This window comes from Saccopteryx bilineata, chromosome 4 (genome assembly GCF_036850765.1).
Source record: "Saccopteryx bilineata isolate mSacBil1 chromosome 4, mSacBil1_pri_phased_curated, whole genome shotgun sequence".
Lineage (NCBI taxonomy): Eukaryota > Metazoa > Chordata > Mammalia > Chiroptera > Emballonuridae > Saccopteryx > Saccopteryx bilineata.
In genome coordinates, this window is record NC_089493.1 from 174320721 (window position 1) to 174341573 (window position 20853).

The 20853-nt window shown below is 49.3% G+C and overlaps 1 protein-coding gene across 3 annotated transcripts in view; it reads left to right on the top strand.

Annotated features, from left to right (window-relative positions):
* ABLIM3 (actin binding LIM protein family member 3) overlaps nucleotides 1–20853 on the top strand; it is a 107800-nt gene that overhangs the window by 38152 nt on the left and 48795 nt on the right. For all 3 annotated transcript variants that reach the window (XM_066272956.1, XM_066272954.1, XM_066272955.1), the window contains exons 3-6: nucleotides 1885–2022; nucleotides 8646–8829; nucleotides 11127–11239; nucleotides 16926–17052. In XM_066272956.1, the coding sequence (XP_066129053.1) occupies nucleotides 1885–2022; nucleotides 8646–8829; nucleotides 11127–11239; nucleotides 16926–17052 (562 nt within the window). The remainder of the gene's footprint in view (nucleotides 1–1884; nucleotides 2023–8645; nucleotides 8830–11126; nucleotides 11240–16925; nucleotides 17053–20853) is intronic.

Consider the following 20853-nt stretch of genomic DNA (forward strand, 5'->3'; position numbering starts at 1 on the left):
AAAAAAATCAGTGAAGCATCTGGATCTCATCCCTAATTTCTGTCCCTGCTTCCAACTTCAGACGTACCAGAGAGAGCCAAATGTGCACCTCTCAACAGTCACATAGGGTACCGCACTTGTATTTGGCCACCTAGAACACCCCCAAGCCCACAGCCACCAGTCAGGGAAAACCTGGGTCCTTCCTTCCCTTTCCCCACCAGAAAGCTTCCCCACTGCTCTGCTGGCCTTTGAGCCTCTACCAAAGTGCCCATGATGGGAGTGACTCCCTCACAACAGTGGGCTCTGAATAAACAGCTTTTGCTTTTCTATGCGTGAATGAATGAATGAATGAATGGTACCAATTCCCCTTCAACCAGGTGGTCACCTTTCGAGCCAGAACTAAAGTGAGCCTTCTCCTAATAGAGTGTGAGCAGAAGTTTTGGGACTATTACTTCTACTTTGAGAGAACATGAATTGGGTGATTCTCTCTGTGGTGCCACTGGGGTCTTCTTATGAGAGAGAAAACTCAGCTCCTCAGCGACAGAGTTATCCCAGTAGCTTACACATAACGAGGTTGGACCAGACAGCAACTAATATCCCTCCCAACCCTGAGATTTTGAGTTCTGGGCAGATGCCTACTATTACTAAATACCAGATGACCAGATTTTATATACAACAGTCAAGCAAAGTATACCTCAGGGAAAGGAGACTTAGAAAAGTAGCCATGAGAAGGTCAAGGCAAGAGAACAACAGACTCAGTAAGCTAGGAGAGCTCTCTTAAACGTCATTAAATGCTGCCCGCTAAGTTCCGACCCCCAGTGACGTCAACCCTCTATCTCCGCCACCTCTTCTTTCTCAGTTATACTCTTTTGACATTTTCTCAACATTATGGAAAGTGCCGTTCAAAGGCGGCTTTAAGATATGTCCCCTTGTCAACCTCCTCCCAACCAGAGCGCCTCCCTCTGTGCCTCTTTCACAGAAAGTCTGTGTGACTGTTGATCATACTTGTTTTCTAGATGTGAAAACTGAAGTGCAGAGATGGGATGTAATTTCTTAACCAAAAGGCCCATGGGAGACAGTGTCGGCCACCCATTTCTTTGAGACCCAGAGGTCACTTGCGAACCCTAATTCCCTTTCATGAGTTTGGGGCCTGGCTTTGATCCAGACATCACCCAAGAAATGGTATTTCGGGATTAGTTGCCTTGAAATCATCTCCTTCATCTTTGATTTTTCTTCATTTATGAATTTGGCCTCTGTTATTGCAAGGAATGCTTAGGCTCACTCATAAGTCTCTGCCTGCCTACCATGATTTATGAACTCAGAGGTTAGTACCACTCCCTTCTAATGATGCCTTCGATGGGCAGGTTCAGCCTGATGATATGTAGAAGGCACTTTGCTAATAATCATTGGTGCCCTTTCTACTTTTCCGTCCACTTAAGATTATAATAATGTCTCCTGGCAGATTTTTTAAAGAACTTGAAGGGGCCCTGGCCGGTTGGCTCAGTGGTAGAGCGTCGGCGTGGCGTGCAGAAGTCCCAGGTTAGATTCCTGGCCAGGGCACACAGGAGAGGCGCCCATCTGCTTCTCCACCCCTCCCCCTCTCCTTCCTCTCTGTCTCTCTCTTCCCCTCCCGCAGTGAGGCTCCATTGGAGCAAAGATGGTCCGGGCGCTGGGGATGGCTCTGTGGCCTCTGCCTCAGGTGCTAGAGTGGCTCTGGTCACAACATAGTGACGCCCAGGATGGGCAGAGCATTGACCCTGGTGGGCGTGCCGGGTGGATCCCGGTCGGGCGCATGTGGGAGTCTGTCTGACTGTCTCTCCTCGTTTCCAGCTTCAGAAAAATACAAAAAAAAAACAAAAAACTTGAAGGCCTTCTGGATGGTGACCCCTTTGTTTCTTCCCACAGTTCCTTATCAGCAGAATCCTTACAACCCCCGGGGCGGCTCCAGCGTCATCCAGTGCTACCGATGCGGAGACACCTGCAAAGGGGAAGTGGTTCGTGTCCACAACAACCACTTCCACATCCGGTGCTTCACCTGTCAAGGTAGGAGGCCCAATTTCCCAGCTCCCCTCTCAGCTTCCTGGCCATGCCCCCACCTGAGCCGGGCCCAGAGGTAGGCAGAACAAACCCAGGCAACTGAGATGTAAATAAAGGGCTAAAGAGACTTTCCTTGAGCCTCTTTGGATAATTCTCCCTTTAACAGTGTGGTGGAAAGAGGGAGGGAAGGGGGTGGCAAGTGCTGGGATCTGGAAAAGAGAGGGATTCCCAGTGGTAGTGCTGACCCAGAAGGAAACGGCAATCCTGCAAGCTTCCCTTACACCTCGTGAGGGAATCCTGCCCTGTGCCTAAAATTCAACTGAAGAGCGAATGAAAGAGCAAGCTGTCCTGGCTAAGATTCAACATGGCTCTGAGGTGAACACCTGTTCTGTGACAGTGTGACGGTCCTCAAAGGCTAAGTTTAACAAGGGAGAAGGTCCACCTCGACTTCTGTAAGGTTTGTAATTTGGGAACAGATGGATGTTAGGTTACCTGTAATTGTGGCAGCTTATCCATGGTTAGTTTATGCGATCCTAAACGAGACTGAGCCCTGTGGGTTTAGAAAATGTTTGATCTAAAATATGTAACTTCTACCCGCTGGGTCTAGATTTGTCCTCATGAAGTTGGGTGAGCACTCGGTGCTCACTGTTCCCTGTTGCTGCCCTTTGTATACTTGTAGCCGTGTCTTCCCCATGTCTGGTGATGTTGCAGGTTCCTAAACTGGGCCTCACCTGAAATGATGCCAACTTGTATCATCATCCTGGAATCTTCTGCTTTGATCCACTGTGGTTTGTCGCTATCATTCTTAAAGCACAATGCCCAGAACTGACCACAGCCCTCAAGGTCAAGGTCTGCCAATACTATAAGAACCACATTGATGTGACTGATACTTCCTGAGGGGCCCCTCCACACTGTTGCTGTAGACTGAACTTAAAGTCAATTAAACCCCAGATCTTTTCATTTTAGTAACTGCTTCCAACCTCAGCCTCGTGTATCTGAGATTCGCTTCCCCTGCCATTGAGAAGAACCTGGGCTTTCTTTCCTGGGGATCTAACTGGACTGGGCACTAAGCAAATAGATTAAATAGGCCCTAGTTTGTTTATGGAAGCATATATGGGATATAGTTTGATTGATGGGATTTAAATTTTATATTGAGAAATTGCAAACCCCTTTAACGCAAGTTGACCTACAAGAGTATCTTGGTGGTGTTTAAATCGCCAGGAACTTGAGGTAGGACAGAGGGTAAAGATAATGGAATTGTTATAAAGAAGTTTGAGCTATGACTCTGAAATTATAGTCCTAAGAGAGTGTAATTTGTTATCTTTTATTTATGCCAAAATTTAATAGTTTGAAACAATCTTCCAGCTCCAGATTCTCTGGTAACTGGGCAGTTGTCCCAGTCTGAGCTGGCTCTGCTTATCTCTCTGTGCCTCGTCATGATGACATGGTGGGTCAACTGGCTGTGGTTAGCAAGCTGTTGCCCTGAATGGCTCCATATGGCTTCTCATCCTCCAGCAGGCTGGCTTGGACTCACTTGCATGGTGGTCTCAGAATTCAAGGGCAATAAGCAAGACTCGTCAAGACTCAGCTTCTGTCTTACTTGTCAATGTCCCGTTGGCCCAAACAAGTCAGATAGCCTACCCAGGTTCAAGATCATGGAGAAATAAACCTTGCCTTTCCTGAGAGGATCTGCAGCATCAGATTTCAAGGGTGCGAATGCAGAGAAGGGAAGAATTTGGCCACTTTTATAGTCTATCACAGGGAGATGATAGAATCATTTTTAATGAGGATTTTAAGGGGGATGAGGGAGGCTGTTCTTTTCCATGCCAATGTGCTTAGTTAGAGATGAAACAAACGAGAGAGTTTTCTTTCCAGGAATTGGTTACCTTAAAAAACTTTCTCATCTGGAAAATCAAATCTCTATGAATTTCTTTTACAACTCTTTTGAATGTGCACCACGGTGCTGACATGAGAGGAAGGAGTCTGAAGAGGCGGACAACAAAAATAAAAGCAGAAATCCTGCTGGGACTGCCAATGCCAGATTTAATCTCGATGATTTATGCTAAACCTTGAAGACCTTGAGCTCTTACCTTGATTGCTCTACGGATCACAGAGATCAGAGAGGAGGAGGCCAAGCCTGGAGCCTGGTCAAAGTAGGACTGTAATAGGAAGCCTGAGACTGCCTCTGACAAAAGTCTTCCTCCACATGGATTGATAGATGAGAAATAAACTGGCTCTGGAGGAGACAGGACGGAAATACGACTGTACCAACTTTGGTATAAAACTTGCATCAGAATGATTATCTAGGCCCTGGCTGGTTGGCTCAGCGGTAGAGCGTTGACCTGGCGTGTGGGGGACCCGGGTTCGATTCCCGGCCAGGGCACATAGGAGAGGCGCCCATTTGCTTCTCCACCCCCACCCCCTCCTTCCTCTCTGTCTCTCTCTTTCCCTCCCACAGCCAAGGCTCCATTGGAGCAAAGATGGCCCGGGCGCTGGGGATGGCTCCTTGGCCTCTGCCCCGGGCACTGGAGTGGCTCTGGTCGCGGCAGAGTGGCAGAGCGACCCCCCGGAGGGGCAGAGCATCGCCCCCTGGTGGGCAGGGCCTCGCCCCTGGTGGGCGTGCCGGGTGGATCCCAGTTGGGCACATGCAGGAGTCTGTCTGACTGTCTCTCCCCATTTCCAGCTTCAGGAAAAAAAAAAAAAAAAAAAAAAGAACGATTATCTATGGTTAGGGCACACAGGAGAAGCAACCATCTGCATCTCCAACCCTCCCCCTTCTCTCTCTCTTTCTCTTCCCCTCCCACAGCCATGGCTCAATTAATTCGAGTGCATTGGCCCCGGGTGCTGAGGATGGCTCCCTCAAGCCTCTGCCTCAGGCACTAAAAATAGCTCAGTTGTGAGAATGGCCTCAGATAGGCAGAGCAGCGGCCCCAGACAGGAGTCGCCGAGTGGATCCAGGTTGAAGCACGTGTGGGAGTCTGTCTTTCTATCTCCCATCCTCTCACTTAAATTAAAAAAAAAAAGTTACTATCCATAATCCACCTTAAATGGTTTGTGGATACATCGCAGGTGGTAAAACTATAAAGAAAAGCAAGGGAATGACAAGTGTACAATTTGGGACCATGTGGGAAGGGGATGCTTTAGGGAGAGGCCAACAGGCTTCCAAGGCGCTGGTAATGTTCTGTTTCATAACCTGGGCAGTGGATACTGGGGAGTGTACTGTATATTTTACTCTTCTTCTTTAAGCTGTACATACACATTTTATACATTTTCTGCATGCATAATATATTTCATCTAATTTAAATATTTAAAGTAAGGAGCTAGATCACCCTTAGGGGTCCTTCTAACGCTTTGATTTTGAAATTTCGTAGAACTCAAGTCTTGTAGGAAAAGTTGAAAATCAACAGAATTATATAACAGAATCCTGGCCTCTCAGATCTGGATGTTTCCTCAGTTTACCACCTAGCCACCCCCCCTCCAAATTTTACAAATGAGACAACTGAGCTCCAGAGAGGGAGGCAACTTTTTGAAAGTCACACAGCACCTGAGTGGCAGAATAGGAACACAGAAAGAGGTCCAGCGAGCCACAAACAACAGTGCATTCTCCACTGAATCATCCCGGGGCTCTGTGTGAATCCCCCTTGTACACATCGTATATATTTACAGTGAGTGTTTGCTCTGGATTTGCTCAAAGCACTTCTGACTTCTCTGTCCCATTATGAAACCGTACGACCTGCTTTCCTCTTACAGTAGCAGACTATATACAATATTTCTGACTCACAGAATGATAATGGCTTTCCTGGGCATGCTGGTTCTGCATCAGTTCTACATTGCAGACCCTCTCTGTGGCTTTCCTATTTGAATGTTGGACTCTGCTCAGCCTCGGAGACGTCTGCCCCTATGGTGCCAGCTTGCCTGCCATCCCCACGCTCCCCACGGTATTTCCAGGAGCCCCTGAGATGCTTATCAACCTTAACATCCTTTCTACCAAAAACTTCCTCCTTCGGCTCCTTGGGGGGAACGGAGGAACTGACTGTTCCAAGTGTTCTCGTGGCCTCCTGGCTTTCTCCACCAGGAGGGGTGGCTCTGGGGGTGGAGTCGGCAGGGGAAACAAAGGAGAGAAAAGAAGGGAAAAAACAGGAGCCATTTCCAATGGGATCGTAGGCCATGACCTAACTAATTCCACAGACGTGAGGTCAATTGATTCACCACCTGCACACCGCGGAACAGCCTGTACTCTGGCCTCGCCTGCCTTCCAGGCCCGCCATTGTTTGATGGGATGAATTTCATGAAGCCTGGTGGGAGAACCCATCCCTCCCTCCCACCTCTCCCACCATTTCCACCATTCGCCCTGCTTCTCCTGGGGCCTCTGGCTCTCCCTCGCACTGAGCTTACAATGTTTATTTTAGGCACATGGTAAGCCCTGAAGATAGCTCTCTTTCTCCCTAGACCCATAGGATGGTCCAAAGAAGAGCTCGACATTTTACATACAAGTCAACAAAGAGCCCAGACAAGAGAGGGCCAAGTTCATTGTCACCCACAGAGTTAGTGGCAGCGACAAGACCAAAGCCCAAGTGGTCTGACTCCCAAGCCAGCATGTCCCCTGCTGTGCTGCACTGGTCCCCCTGGTGCTGTGACATCTGAGGCTGCCCTCCTCCTCACTTGCCCTGGCCCTTTAAGCCTCCCTCTGGCCTGCAAGGTGAGCAAACACTTGTGAAATATTTCTGGCATCCACCTGGAAGGCCTTCCCATTTTAACGTGGCTGCTTTTGCAGAACAACTTTCCTTTTTCAAGGTGAGGTGGTATTTACTGGGGCGATGTCACCATGTCCAGGCCAGTTCTGCACCCTTATAGCTTCCATGTGCCTAAACATCTGAAACTTGGAAACTCTATCTCATAGGTTTCCCCATTACTGGTCATGCTTGAGAAAACGAACAAAGTCCTCAGAAAATCAATGTAGAAAACCGGAGTGCCCATTTATTCGTGTAAACAAGAGCCATAACTCTCCATTGTGCTGGCCTACGTTGCTCTCAAAGGCAATCTGTGTAGAAAGTTAAGCTGTCAGACAGCACTTGGTGAGCACAGACTCAGAACCCGGGGGCTGGTCAGATGTAGGAATGGGCTCTCCAGCAGCCTTCCTTTGACTGCTGGCCAGCCCCTTCCTGGCCGCCTCATCCTTGCTTTCAGTGGATCAATACACGCAGCAGGTCTGGTGGCCCTGAGAGCCATTTCATCTCTTGGATAAACTTTGCCCCTTTCTGCTCTGCCTAGTGTGTGTTGATTTCCTAACTCCACTCTCAGGGAAATCTCATTTCCCACATTCCCGACTCCTTTGGGGGAAGATAATCCCACATGATTCAATTGTTCAGACACCTGTAATTATATCTACCTGTCCTTCTCTTAGCTGTCCTATACATCTTCATGTTGTCCCCAAGGAGAGCCCAGAATGCCTGGTGAAGTACCTCATAAAATCGTGTTGCCTCTCTATTCACAAGCGTCCAGGCAATCGATCATTTCTGCAACTGTGCAATGGAGAATCATTATAATGTTCTCTCTGTTTTTCTATATGCCTAAGTTGTGTTTTCTTTTTTTAATAATTTTTTTAAATCTTTAAAAACTAGGGGAAAATCCATACTTGGCTTCTCGGTATTCCTCAAAGCCTAAACTTCTTAAGCTAGATCTGGGCCTCCTCCAACTGGCCTGTCAATATTTTCATGTTTTGCTGCCCTCCAATTCCTAAAAACACCACATGTTCCCTAGCCCTGTCTCCACACAAATGTAACTTGCAACTTCCTGCCTCTGTGCTTTAGCTTATTCTGTTCTTCAAAGTTCAACTCAATTGCTACCTCCTCCAAGAAGCCTCCTATGATCCCTCCCCCATTGACGGTGCTCCCTGCTCCTCCCTACTCACAGAATTTTCTGCCTGCACCAGCCCATGGCCTGTCACCCATGATTTATGTTCAATACGGTCTTATCCCTATTTCCATTATTAGCTCTTCACAGTTTGGGGATTGCGTTTCATCACGCATGACCGGGAGCAGATGTGCCCTTTCTGCCTATGGTGAGGACAGATTATAATCTTCAGATCAGCCATACCATTGCCATCCTAAATTGCATCCAGTTTGGGATTCAGAGTACATGGTCCCCATACTGCTCTTCACCTAGCACAGAGTCATGCATCTAAGAAGTGCCCAGGAAATTTTTAACTGAATGATTCTGTATCAAATTCAGGAAACCACCAGCTTATGCAGCATTGTGTGAGCCACATGGACTTAAATTTTCATCCACGTATGGAGAGGATAGTACAACACCAGTGGTCTCGGTTGGTGTGCACCTGAATCAGCTGGGGACTATGCTAAAATGCAGGTGCCCACGCCCCGGCCCCAGGGAGTCTGATTCAGGCTGAGGCATCTGCATTTTACGAAGCCCTCCAGGTGATTCCGATACAAGTGGTCTTCAGGCCACACTTTAAGGAACACTGGTCCCAAAGACCCATGAGTCTGATGTGCCACCATTCTCTGACCACTCGTGACCGCGTCAGACTCTGGCCTTGTCTCCAACAAGAACCTCATGCTTACAGACCCTCCCTGGATTCAATCTGCTCTTGTTTCCCTCCTTGTTTCCTCAAGTGTGCGGCTGTGGCCTGGCCCAGTCGGGCTTCTTCTTTAAGAACCAGGAGTACATCTGCACCCAGGACTACCAGCAACTCTACGGCACCCGCTGTGACAGCTGCCGGGACTTCATCACCGGCGAGGTCATCTCCGCGCTGGGCCGCACCTACCACCCCAAGTGCTTCGTGTGCAGCTTGTGCAGGTGAGCGGAGGCCAGTGGAGGCCAGCGGAGGCCGGGGTCCTCTGCCTGAGCTCCATGGAAGGGAGGAAATGGCCTTTCTCAGGCAGTTCTGGGGCTTCTAGGGCTTTTATGCTGGACACTTGAATTTCTAAGATCTCAGGGGCAGAAGGATCTGCCAGGCTAGTAGTGGTTTTCAAACATTTTAACAGCTGAACCCTTTTTATCAAATGCGATCTAATGTAAAACAATAATTTGTCCTGCAATGAGGGCAGAGTGAGGACCCGAGCCCCCACTCTCAACCTCCCACTTCCCATCAGAAAACCCAAAGGATGGCCCTGGCCATTTGGCTCAGTGGTAGAGCGTCGGCCTGGCATGCAGGAGTCCCGGGTTTGATTCCTGGCCAGGGCACACAGGAGAGGCGCCCATTTGCTTCTCCACCCCTCCCCCTCTCCTTCCTCTCTGTCTTTCTCTTCCCCTCCCGCAGCCGAGGCTCCATTGGAGCAAAGATGGCCCGGGCGCTGGGGATGGCTCTGTGGCCTCTGCCTCAGGTGCTAGAGTGGCTCTGGTTGCAACAGAGCAACGCCCCAGAGGGGCAAAGCATCGCCCCCTGGTGGGCATGCTGGGTGGATCCCGGTCAGGCGCATGCGGGAGTCTGTCTGACTGCCTCCCCGTTTCCAGCTTCGGAAAAATGAAAAAAAAAGAAAAGAAAAGAAAACCCAAAGGAACCACAGAGCACCCTGACCTCTCAGTACTCAGTTTGGAAACCACGCATCTGGCCTGGCTCCCACACCTCAGCCACATGGGCAACAGGGATAGCTGTTTATAATCTTCCTCCATGACTCTGGCGCATGACCCACCTCCCTAAGCCTCAGTTTCTTCATCAGTAAAATGGGTATAAAAACCATTCCAACCTTCACTGATTTGTGAAGATCAATGAGAGGATGCCTACAAAGACTTTAGCTCAGTGACTATTACATAATTGTGTCTGCTTTTATTATTCTTTTCATTATCATAATTATGATCATCTAGCCTCTCAGAATTTCTTATAGGTGAAGAAATGTTCACCCCCTCCCTCCATCCCACCCCCAGCATCCCAATCACTTGTTAACTTAGCAAATATACATTAAGGGTTCCATTGTATGCCAAGTGCCACATTAACGAGATAAAACATAAATAAGACCTCAACTCTGCCCACAAATACATTAAGATTTAATGGACTGCTCTGATTAAGTCATAAGTAAAACACGATTGGAATTTATATAGATAGATATAGACATAGATTATAGATATAGATATATAGATATAAATACAGATGATATATAGATACAAATAGGTATAGGTATAGGTATAGATATAGATAGATATTGGGAAAGGAATCTATAGATTAATTATTTTCTCCATAAAATAACTACCTGGTAGTTACCAATCAGAGTTTCTGACTGAGACCAATGACACAGTGTGTAAGAAGTAGAATTCATTCATTCATCCATCTCTTACAATCTGGGGCCTGGATTCCTAGACCCACTGAAGGTTAGCACAGTAGAGTAAGGTCCATACAGTATAAGATTTTGTCAGGCCCCATAGAGACATGGTACCTCTCCAAGGTCATGCCATGCCCTTGAGTCAGTGCCTGAACTATGATGCAAACACCACTCCACTACCCTTGCCCCCAGCACAACCTCCATTGCCCCATGCACGTTGCCAACCCAAGGGCAGTGGAGCCTTTGGCAGCCTGTGTCAGGGGTTATGCTCAGAGTGCGCGTCACAGGTGTCCCGAACTTCACATGCAAGAGTAGCTGAATGAGGGGATCGACGTGTGGGGAGTTTATATTTGGTTAGGGAGGCAGGCCCATGAATGAGCTTGAGACCTTTGAGCTATGGAACTCAAACTGCACAGAGGCAGAGGAGGGGAGGAAGAGGTTATGTGTGGGCTTCTAAACTTCCCGGACGAAATTTGGTTAAGTTCAGGAGTTGAATGAGTTCTCTTAGACATACAGGAAAAAAATCAAGTTGAGATGGAAAAAGTCCTCCCAGGAAGAAGCCACTACTGTAGGAGGAGTTACAGACCACTTCATTCTAGTGATAAGAAATGTGAGGTCAACGAAGTGTCATTATTCTCACAGTGTTAAAATTGTGTAACTAGCCCACACAGGCCTGCAGTTCTGGTCCTGGCTGTATGAATGGAGCTTGAATTTATCTGGTGTTCTGGAAAGCAAGCTATGTGTTAGCAAAGAGCTCTGAGGACATGTCAGTTCACCCATAGACACAGAATCCCTCCAAAGGAGAGGTGTTGAATTTCTCCCTCGTCCCCCTTGCAGGAAGCCTTTCCCCATTGGAGACAAAGTGACCTTCAGCGGGAAAGAATGTGTGTGTCAGACGTGCTCCCAGTCCATGACCAGCAGTAAGCCCATCAAGATCCGCGGACCAAGCCGTGAGTCCTCCCCATCGGGCACCCACTGGGCACCTCCTCGTCTGCGGGCACTGTCTCCCAGGACTCCCCTGTCCCAGCTCCGCTCATGGCCTGGAGGGAAGTACAGGAGGTTCCCACCCTGGAGGACTTCTGAATCATGACCCAGTTGGCACACGGCCCAGACTGACAAGCTTCCCTAAGCACAGATGCAGGGCGGGCAGCTGCCTGACTATAAACAGAGACAGCTTGTGCCATTGGGTGGGGCTTTTCTGGGATGAGCCAGTCTTCCGATCCTACCTCCCCTCTGGATCCACACTCCCGTGGGCCCCCGAACAGAGCTGACCTAGAATGTTGCTGCTAGTGGCTCTCCATTTTTACAAACTCCACTAAAAATCAGCACTCAGGCATGTCTTACAGAAGAGAATGTATGGGAGCAAACCACAAGGGCCGCGCTGGTGTCTTAGAGTGTGTTCTTGGACCATTCCGTCAGCTGCCCTGCAGAGCTGGTAGGATACAGATTCCCAGGCCCCCTCTGAACTTACAGGAATGGAACCTAGAGATCTTCACTCTTAATAAGCTTCCTGGGTAATTCATCTGCTGTTCCTAAAACTAAGGATCACTGTCTAGGGATGAGGGGGACATCTGCCACACTATAGTAAACATTACATGTTGTCATTTAGGGGTAGGCTGAAGATCAGGAGTGTACTTGGGAAGAGGCATTCTAATTTGTGGAATGTCCGTTCCATTCAAGTATGTCTGGCAGTGAGATGGCTACACCACTGTTCCCAGACACCCTTGTCAGGCTGCTGATGGTGTGCACCCACACATACACACGTGGAGCTGGCCCCCTGTATCTCAGGAAACCACGCTAGGCTCTGCGGTGCTCTCGTGTTACAGGACACTCGCTGACCTTATCGACAGAATCAATGAAAACCCATTAGCCTCCTGTGCGGCAAAGTGATGCTGGTGCGGGGGGCTGTCAGCCATCGCACCAGCAGAGCCAGCACGCCAGGGCTGCCTCCTCCCAAGGTGGGCAGCACAGAACACCCCGAGTCAACAGGGCTCACTCCCAGGGGCTCCATTAGGTCCTCCCAGAGTGGCGCGCTGGGGAGAAAGACCATGGGAAGGCTCCCTCCCTCGCCCGCCCTTCCTCTCAGTCAAATCGGATCTGGTTGCGGAATGTTTAGCCCTCCTGTGGATGTCCTTGATGAGGCTCAAGAACAGTGTGCTGCTCTGAGCAGGTTTCCATCTCAAGGTGGCCGAGTGCACACACCGTTATCTTCCATGACTCCTGGAAAGCATCATGCAGAATGACAGCAAGGCTGAGATGCCGGGATGCTGGGATGCAGGACTGTGACCCTGGGACGGATGCTGCCGTGGTCCCCGGAGACCAGTGCAACCACTTGTGAGGCAGTAGAGAGAGGGGAGCTGGGAGTCGGGGGCCTGCCAATCATCTGTGTGATGCAAAGCAGCTATATAGCCTCCCTGAGGCTCAGTTCACCCAGCTTTGTAGAAAGCAAATGTGTTAGTACACAGGAATCAGACTAGCATACTTCATGGTGTGTTATGCTCTCTAACTATAAAGTGAGGTATGCTGTTGACGTGGAGATTGAATCTAGAAAGCGCATCAAAGGAGAACGGGGAAGAAGGTTCCTGAATCTCTGGTTATTTCCCTCAGCTTGTGTTACTGTGTGCATTGGATCTCGCCTGAGAGACTCTTCAGCTGAGTGTGGGAGTCTTGCATGTGAGTGTGTCCTCACGGAGAGGCTGCTCGATGTCTCCACCATTATTCTGCAAATCAGGAGGCAGAGGATGGTGAGGACGAATGAATGATGGGAAGCAAGTGAGCATAGGGGCAGCTCTCCTGGGCGGTGGGGGGGTGGGGGGGACCCAGGACTGTCGCTCATCTTGTCTCTCACGAAGTCAAGACATCAATCTGTGGATCTGCAGACATATTTCACAGAGGTGTTCTCTGCGTGGAGGTCATCACTGTCCGTGCTGCAAATGACCAGAGGGAATGTGGGAAGGTCTGCTGAGTTCCCAAAGGACAGAGAGAACCAAAACCCGCTTCTAGAGAGCGCTAAGATGAGGAACGTATCGTGGAAAAGGAAAAAGGAAGAAAAATGTGGCGTATTTTTTCACTTATTTATTTTTAATTTTTATTTATTGATTTTAGAGAGAAGAAGGGAGAGAGAGAGAAGAACATCAATTTGTTGTTCCACTTAACTTAGGCATTCATTGTTTGATCCTTTTATGTGCCCTGACTGGGGATCGAACCCGCAACTTTGACGCATCAGCACAGTGCTCTAACCAACTAAGCTACCTGGCCAGGGCAACACCGTGGGGTATTTTTGATCTACGGGAATCCGAAGTTTCTTCTCTGGATGGTGAATAAAGGCCCAATAGCAGTATAGTACTCAAAAGAGGTCAAGAAGAATACTCAGGAACTGTTAAGAGAAAAAAATCATGTGACTTTCCATAGGAAGAAGACAGGTTTCCTCACTGACAAGAGTCAGCAGCAGTGACAGCATCACTGTCATCCCCATCACCATCACCATGACAACCATCACCACAGCTAACATTGACTATTACTATTGTCAAGCAACAGGCTAAGTTTTTTACATATAATATCTCATTTAATCATTCCAACTCTATTAGAGAGATAAGAGTAATTGTTTTATAGATGACAGAAATGAGGCTCACAGAGCATAAATGACTTGCCCAGAGTCACATAGGCAGGAAGTAACGGAACTGGGATGTGAGCCCAGGCAGTCTGGCCCTGGAGCCTATTCCCTGACATCCTCTACCAAAGACATGATGTGCGGATTGGGAAGCGGTCTGCCTCTGGGTTCATTGCCTAAAACAAGGTGGGGAGCCTGCTATGACTCACAGAACTCACTCATTTTTGCTGATCTGAGTGAAATAAATTGGAAACAGTTAAAAAAAACAAAACTAAAAATGGCTGCCTGGGGTCCATAGAGACCTCAGTAAATGGAGAGGTTTGGGAGGAACAGGCAGAGTCATCAGACCTTCTGCCAGCTGAGGGCTGTCATTTCAGGATAGAGAGGACCGTGTGAGGAGTGGACAGCTGGCTCTGCAGAAACCAACGAGGGACAGGGTGTGGTCGTGACAGGAGACTTACAGGCTCCAGGATGGGGGGGTGCCTGCGGCCCCACCAGGGGCCTAGAGTGAAAGGAGGAAGAAAGGTGGGGGGAAGGGTTCTGATAAACATGAAGCCAGAACAATGGCGGACCAGCAGTCAAACATGAAAGGAAAAACCGCATGGAAAAGATGTCCCAGAGTTCTCAGGAGGGGTCAGTAGGCCTTCCCCACCACAGGGAGATTGCTTCTGGCCTCAGGTCTGAGATTGGAGAATGCAGAGAATATGGGTTAAAAACAGGAGAACGTGAAATAATTATGACGGCAACCGCACGTTGGGCTCATACGTGCCACACACAGTGCTCAGTCCTTGTGGGCCCGATTTCAAGTCCTCCTCACACCAGTCTTATAAGGAAGACACTCAGATGAGGAAGCTGGGGCCTGGCAGTCACAGAACTAGCAAGTGGGGGAGCTGGGGTTCACTGCTCCCCACCGCCAGCCTCTTACCCCTCACTCTAAACTCTCAGCTCAACCTCTAACCACTATACATACTACCTCCCAAATTTTAACTCAGAGTGCTAAGTTCATCCCACTTAGATCACTACAACTTACAGAAATGAGACTCATTCTTAGGATTTGGCCATGAAAGCACGAAGTATTACTGGACAGGGAGAGAATTGTGTTGTTGGCCAATAACACGCCTATGTCCATGGAACCACAAGTGAATTTGATCAGTGGATGACCATTTCAAGCAAGGAAAAGCAAAGTTTAAGAAATGAAGAATAAGAGAGAAACTGTAGTTGTCTTTAAATACTTGAAGGAAATGTCCTTCAAGTGGAAAAAGAGGTCGATTATTCCTGATTGCATAAAATGGGAGGTCTCACAAGGAGTCGGGTCTCGGCTCCATATAAAGAAGGCAGTCCTAAAATTCCTGCTTGTCCAAAGACAAAGTAGACTTCCTCAGAAGGAGTGAGCTGCCATCCCTGGAGGTGACTAAGCAGAGGATGGTGCCCCCCTGTCAAAATGCTGCAGATTCCTGCATTGGGTGAGACTGTGACCAACTGCTCTGTGAATTCTATGCCCCTGTGGAATTATTTACCCTATTGGGGAGGCCCGTGGAGACACAAGTGCGGTATTTGTGGCCTGAAAAGCTAGACCGACACCTGAACCTTCAAGTTCTTCTATGCCAAGCATGGGCAAGTCACTCCAGACTCCCGGCTGTCAGAAGGAAGGAGGTGCCTAACCTCTCTAAACTGTTACATTCTGAAGCCTGTGATTATTGCAATGGGGGAGGGGGGTAGTTTATCCCAGGAGAAAAGGAAGGAAAAAATAAACCCCAAAATATTTCCCCAGTCCCCATCTGAAAGCCTGGGGACTTGAAGCATTTTGCAGTCGGAGAAGTGCCTGCCCCAGCCTGAGCTAAGAGATGCTAGAAAGGTGCTAAGTAGCCAAGAGGCGGGGACTGTGGGAGCTGCCTCGGTCAACACTTCATCAGGGCACAGGCCTCCCAAGCCTGCAGGGGCACCCCGCTCGCTCGATGTGCGGACTCATCATCTTCTCTCCCAGGACGGGCCCCCAGCTGGACGGGAGGGCCTCCAGCCGGGCTCTCCCCACGCGGTGTGCAGTTTTCTTTCTCCCCACTGCTCCGAGTGTGCGTTTGTCTCGTGGCGCCAAAAGGGAGGCTTGTCCTCTGGTACCCTTTGCCCCATGACCCTTTCCTGCTCCAGAGCGGGCCATCCGGTCAGCGAGGCCCCAGTTCCCAGCATCTCCCAAGTTTTTTGGATGCTGGCTCCATTTCCTGCCCCTCCCCAGACACGGGAGGAGCAACAGGCAGCCGCTGGCTCTCCCTCCCCCATTCTTTGGCCCCAGAACACATTCCAGAGTGATGGGGATGGAGAGTGAGGGCACCCTTCTGGTTTGGGACAGTCTCCTTTTTAATCCTTGCTGCTTGGGGAGGCGAATGTTTGGTACAGGAGCACACTGGGGAGAGGGCAGGCATGGTCAATTCTATCCCTCGCCTGAGCAGTGTAAGGCCTGCTCGTTCACACTCATGCCAAGCGTGGTGCTAGACAAGAGAATAGATTTAACCACGAAACACAAACCAGGCCCTTGCCATTGAGCGAACAGCCGAAGGGAGAGAAAAACTAGATGCTAAGCTTATCCCCTGGAGCAGTGCGCCTCAGACTTGACTGCAGCCAAGACCTTGGTAGAATGCTGTAGGTCTGGGGGGGCCTTCACTGCCGCTGGCACGTGTGCAGGCTGCAGGTGGCGCTGGTGCTGCAGGTCCCAGGTCGCAGGAGGTAGCAGGAGCTTCGTAAGCTACTGGAGAGCAGGCCAGGCAGTGCAGGGTCCTCTTTGGATGAACAGTGGTCAGGATGACAAGCAGGGAGCTTTCTGGAGGATCCCTGGGAGGTTTTTCTTTCTCCCTCAGACTACTGTCGAGCAGACAGGGCTCCCATGGCCTTTTCTCGCACCCAGTAGAGCTCCGGACAGGTGCCCGTGCCAGGGTGGGAGCCGTGGTGGGCACACGTATTCACAGAGAGGCACCCTTGACCTGGGCTCAGGGGCCCAGGCTGCTTTGCTCAGCAGCGTGCTCTTGTGTTTGCAGACTGTGCTGGGTGCAAGGAGGAGATCAAGCACGGCCAGTCGCTGCTGGCACTGGACAAGCAGTGGCACGTCAGCTGTTTCAAATGCCAGACCTGCAGCGTCATCCTCACCGGGGAGTACATCAGCAAGTGGGTCTCCCTGCCCTCCCGCCCCGGCTCCTCGGGCCCCCGCACTCTTCCAGGCCACCCTATCTGGCACTCGCCTGAGTCTCCAGTAGCTTCTCCCTTCACTTCCATCCTCTTCTCATCCCCCTGCTCCCCACCGTGTGTCCTTTGCCCGATGCTCTCCTCCCTTCTTCACGTGCTCGCCCCCTTCCCCTGGTCTCGGGTCCCACCCTCTCCTCAGAGGGGGCCTCACACCATCTCGTACCACCTCCGGTCCCCAGTACTGGCCCTCATGATGCCCTCTTTGTGTCTTTCACCCAGGCCAACACCATTTGCAGTTATTTATCCATGCTAACTTTTCAGTAATGACAATAATAGTAGCTACCATTTACAGAGTTTGTATTATATACAAGGAACATACTAACTGTTATGTATAGATGATCACAGTAAAACCCAGAACTACACTCTTGAGTTATTTATCCCCATTTTAAAAGCTGTGAAAACTGAAGCTTGGGGGAGTAAGTAACTTGCTCCGGTGATAATATTTAATGTCTGTCCTCACCAGGGTGGCGACTTTGTTTTATACACTGCCACCTTTAACACAGTGCCCAACCCGTAATCAATAATATAGTTGTTGAATGAATTTAATAGAGATATGAGCAGATGGTGGGCACACAGATTTAGAAAGAGGACCCACCTTTTAATGACCTGTGATCCGCAAAACTAGACAACCCCCTTCCTGCCAGGCATAGTGACTGCATTTATATACTTAAGTACCAAAAAGAAATGATGGCTGCCGACACCCACAACCCTGACATTTGATGACCCCAGGTGCCTCCTGGGTACCACTCACTGGCCCGATGCTGGGGCACAGCGAGCATGTTGAGTGCAGCGCACATGGTTTCCACTGTTAAGAAAGTTAAGAGTCTAATAAGGGAAGTAAGCTGTATACATAAAAAATCATGACCCCGGGAGCTATATGATAGGGAGCTCAAGAGTCGTTTTATTCCTTAAGACCTCTTTGATCATAAGTGACAGAAAACCCAATTCAAATTCACTTAAAAGCAAAAATGGAAGTTTACTGAGTCATAGGAATGGGAAGGCCAGAAGCGTACTGGCTGGCAGCATGGCTGAGTCCAGGGGCTTAAAGAGATGTCATCAGCACTTTAGAAGTCTCTCTTTCTCCTCCCTCTCTCTCTCTCTCTTTCTCTCTCTTTCTCTCCCAGCTCTGTTCTCCTCTGTGTTGAATTCATTTTCAACCAGGCTCTCCCAACTAGTAAGATGACCACCAGCAACTCTAATTTCCCCCCATCAGCTTAGCAAGCCCAGCAGAGAGAGAGGTCTCTTTCCTAAGAACTCCAGCAAAAGTCCCACAGTTGCCTCTGATTGGCCATCCTTGGGTTACACACCCATTCCTAAACCAATCACTGGCCAGGAGGATGTGGACCGCCCCCCCCCCCAATAGAGCCGGAGAGCAGCCCTCTGTGGCCCACAGTAACTGCAAGGAAGAGGGGTGGCCAGGTACTGCTACCAGCAGAAAAGGAGACATGCTGGCCGGACAGCACAGGTCAGTGTCAGAAGTCCAAGAGAAGGGCTGGGAAGATTCAGGGAAAGGAGGGATCTCTTCTAATTAATAAGAACTGGAATCTGGAATCTGTGAGAGTTTCGTGAAAGATGCTGACATTTAAACTGAACCTTAGAAAGGGGGGAAATTTTTGAAAATACAAAGAAGGAAAACTTCTAGGCAGGATACCTGGCCTAGGCAAGGGTAGGGAGATGTGGGACACATCTGTCCTGTTTTCTGGGGCTCAGGCGCGTGAACAGGTACAGCAGGGTGTCTGCAGCTGCAGAGGTGAACTGAGGTCGCGTCACTGAGACCAAACGAAATGCCATAGGAGTAGGATTTTAACATTCCCCTTTGTGCTTGCCAAGCAAGGAGTGCCCTTAGTGAGTTAGTCGCCAGCCAGTAGTCCTTGAGTCTGGGAGCTAAGTCAGAACTCTCCGGGTGAAGAAGGGTTTGCTCTGAGCCCCTCTCAGGAAGGCCCAGCCTGAGCTGCCCACCACACCTGGGTCCTCTGCAGCCTGGCTCTGGGCTCTTCAACCATCTGCCAGCGGAGTGGTGGATGCTCAGAAGCACTGGCTCTGGCACTGATGCCCATTTAGAAGCCCAGCCTACATGACCTTGGCAAGACACTTAATTTCTTTGAGCCTCAGTCTCTTCATTTATAAAAATGGGGATAAGGAGATGACCTACCACACAGCTTTGTATTGTATAAAGGCCCAGCAATCTGTGCTTTATACCTAAGAACTACCTAGTAAATATTAATTTTACATTCTGTTTCTTTTTAGAATCATGGATATTTCAAATTCCCAAAGGTCTTACTAACCCATGGGTCCAAATGAGGTGGTGTTGGCATTTTTACCCAGATTGGGCTGGCTCACTATTCCTCCCTCCTGACAAATGACTGTCCCCCGGCAGAGTCAGCCTCCCACACCCATAGACTGTGGAGGGTTGGGGGATGCTTGTTTCATGCTCTCACAGTCTCCCTGCCAGGCTTTGCTGGGTGTCAGCCCTCAATGCTGCCTCTCCCTCAGGAACTCACTGCCTGCCCTGCTGCCAGGGTGGGCTCCCAGCATCCCAACAGGGCAACAACCTGGATAAAGAACAATGATATGCCTGTCCCTTAGGTGTTTATGTTTGTGAGCCAGTTCTGTTACACTCAAAAGGACAGATGTCGTCAGCACTTCCGAGAGATGCCATCAGATCTAATCCTTAGCACTAGGCAGGGTCCAGAGCTGAACTGAGCGCTCTGATGTTCCCAACTACCTCCATGTTGGCCCTTGATAGCTGAGCCCCACACATCCTCCTTGAAGACCCCTCTCTCATCAACCATAGGGGTTTCTCTGCCTGCCTTTGCCAAGTGCTCACTGGAGGCCAGCGTTTTGCTGAGTCCTAGGACAAACTGGAGCCGTGTCCTTTATCCTCACAAAAATCTGGATGAGAATCCCGACCGCCTGGGTATGAATTCAGTTCTAGGTACAATGAGCTGGATCACCTACTGTGTGGGGGAACCGACAGTTCCGACCTCCTAGGATTGCCTTAAGGACCAAAGGAAATACTCTATATAAAACACCGTCAGAGGCCCGGCCGCAGCCAAGCAATGAATGTCAGTGGCTATTAGTGGGGGGTGGGGGGGGTAAGAATAACAACAGTCTTATTACTGCCTGGTAAGTTACACGCACTGGGCAAAAACGGAGGGGGCGGTCGGGAGAGGTTCCTGTTATCTACTGATCCAGGAACACAGTCAGATGGTTCTTTCACCACTGGTGAAAATTTTAATTAGAAGAGGAGCCCTGAAGGATATGCAAAGAATTGATCACATTGATTGTCTCCTGGTTTTCCTGGAAGAGAAACTGGGAGGGGCTGGTAGGAGGGTGAAGACTTACTTCCCTTTATGCCTTTGTAATGTGCCAAGGGCAAATATTATCTAGACTAAATAACTCTTAATATATTTTAAAATACTTTTTTTTAAAAGAGCCTTTTGGGGTAACGGGAAGAGACTGGGTCTGGAGAGCCTGTCGGAGGGGGAAGAAGGAGAGTATAGGAACATCAGGCCAGCAGCTGACCAGTGCTTCCCAGATGTGCTCCGAGTTTGTGAGGATGCAGATTCTCTGATTCCACAGATCTGAGGAATGTCTGGCAGTTTGCATTTTTGTTTGTTTGTTTGTTTGCTTGCTTGCTTGCTTGCATGTTTGGAGAGAGGAAGGGTGTGAGAGAGAGCAAGAAAGATAAAAACATTGATTTGTTGTTCCACTTATTTATGC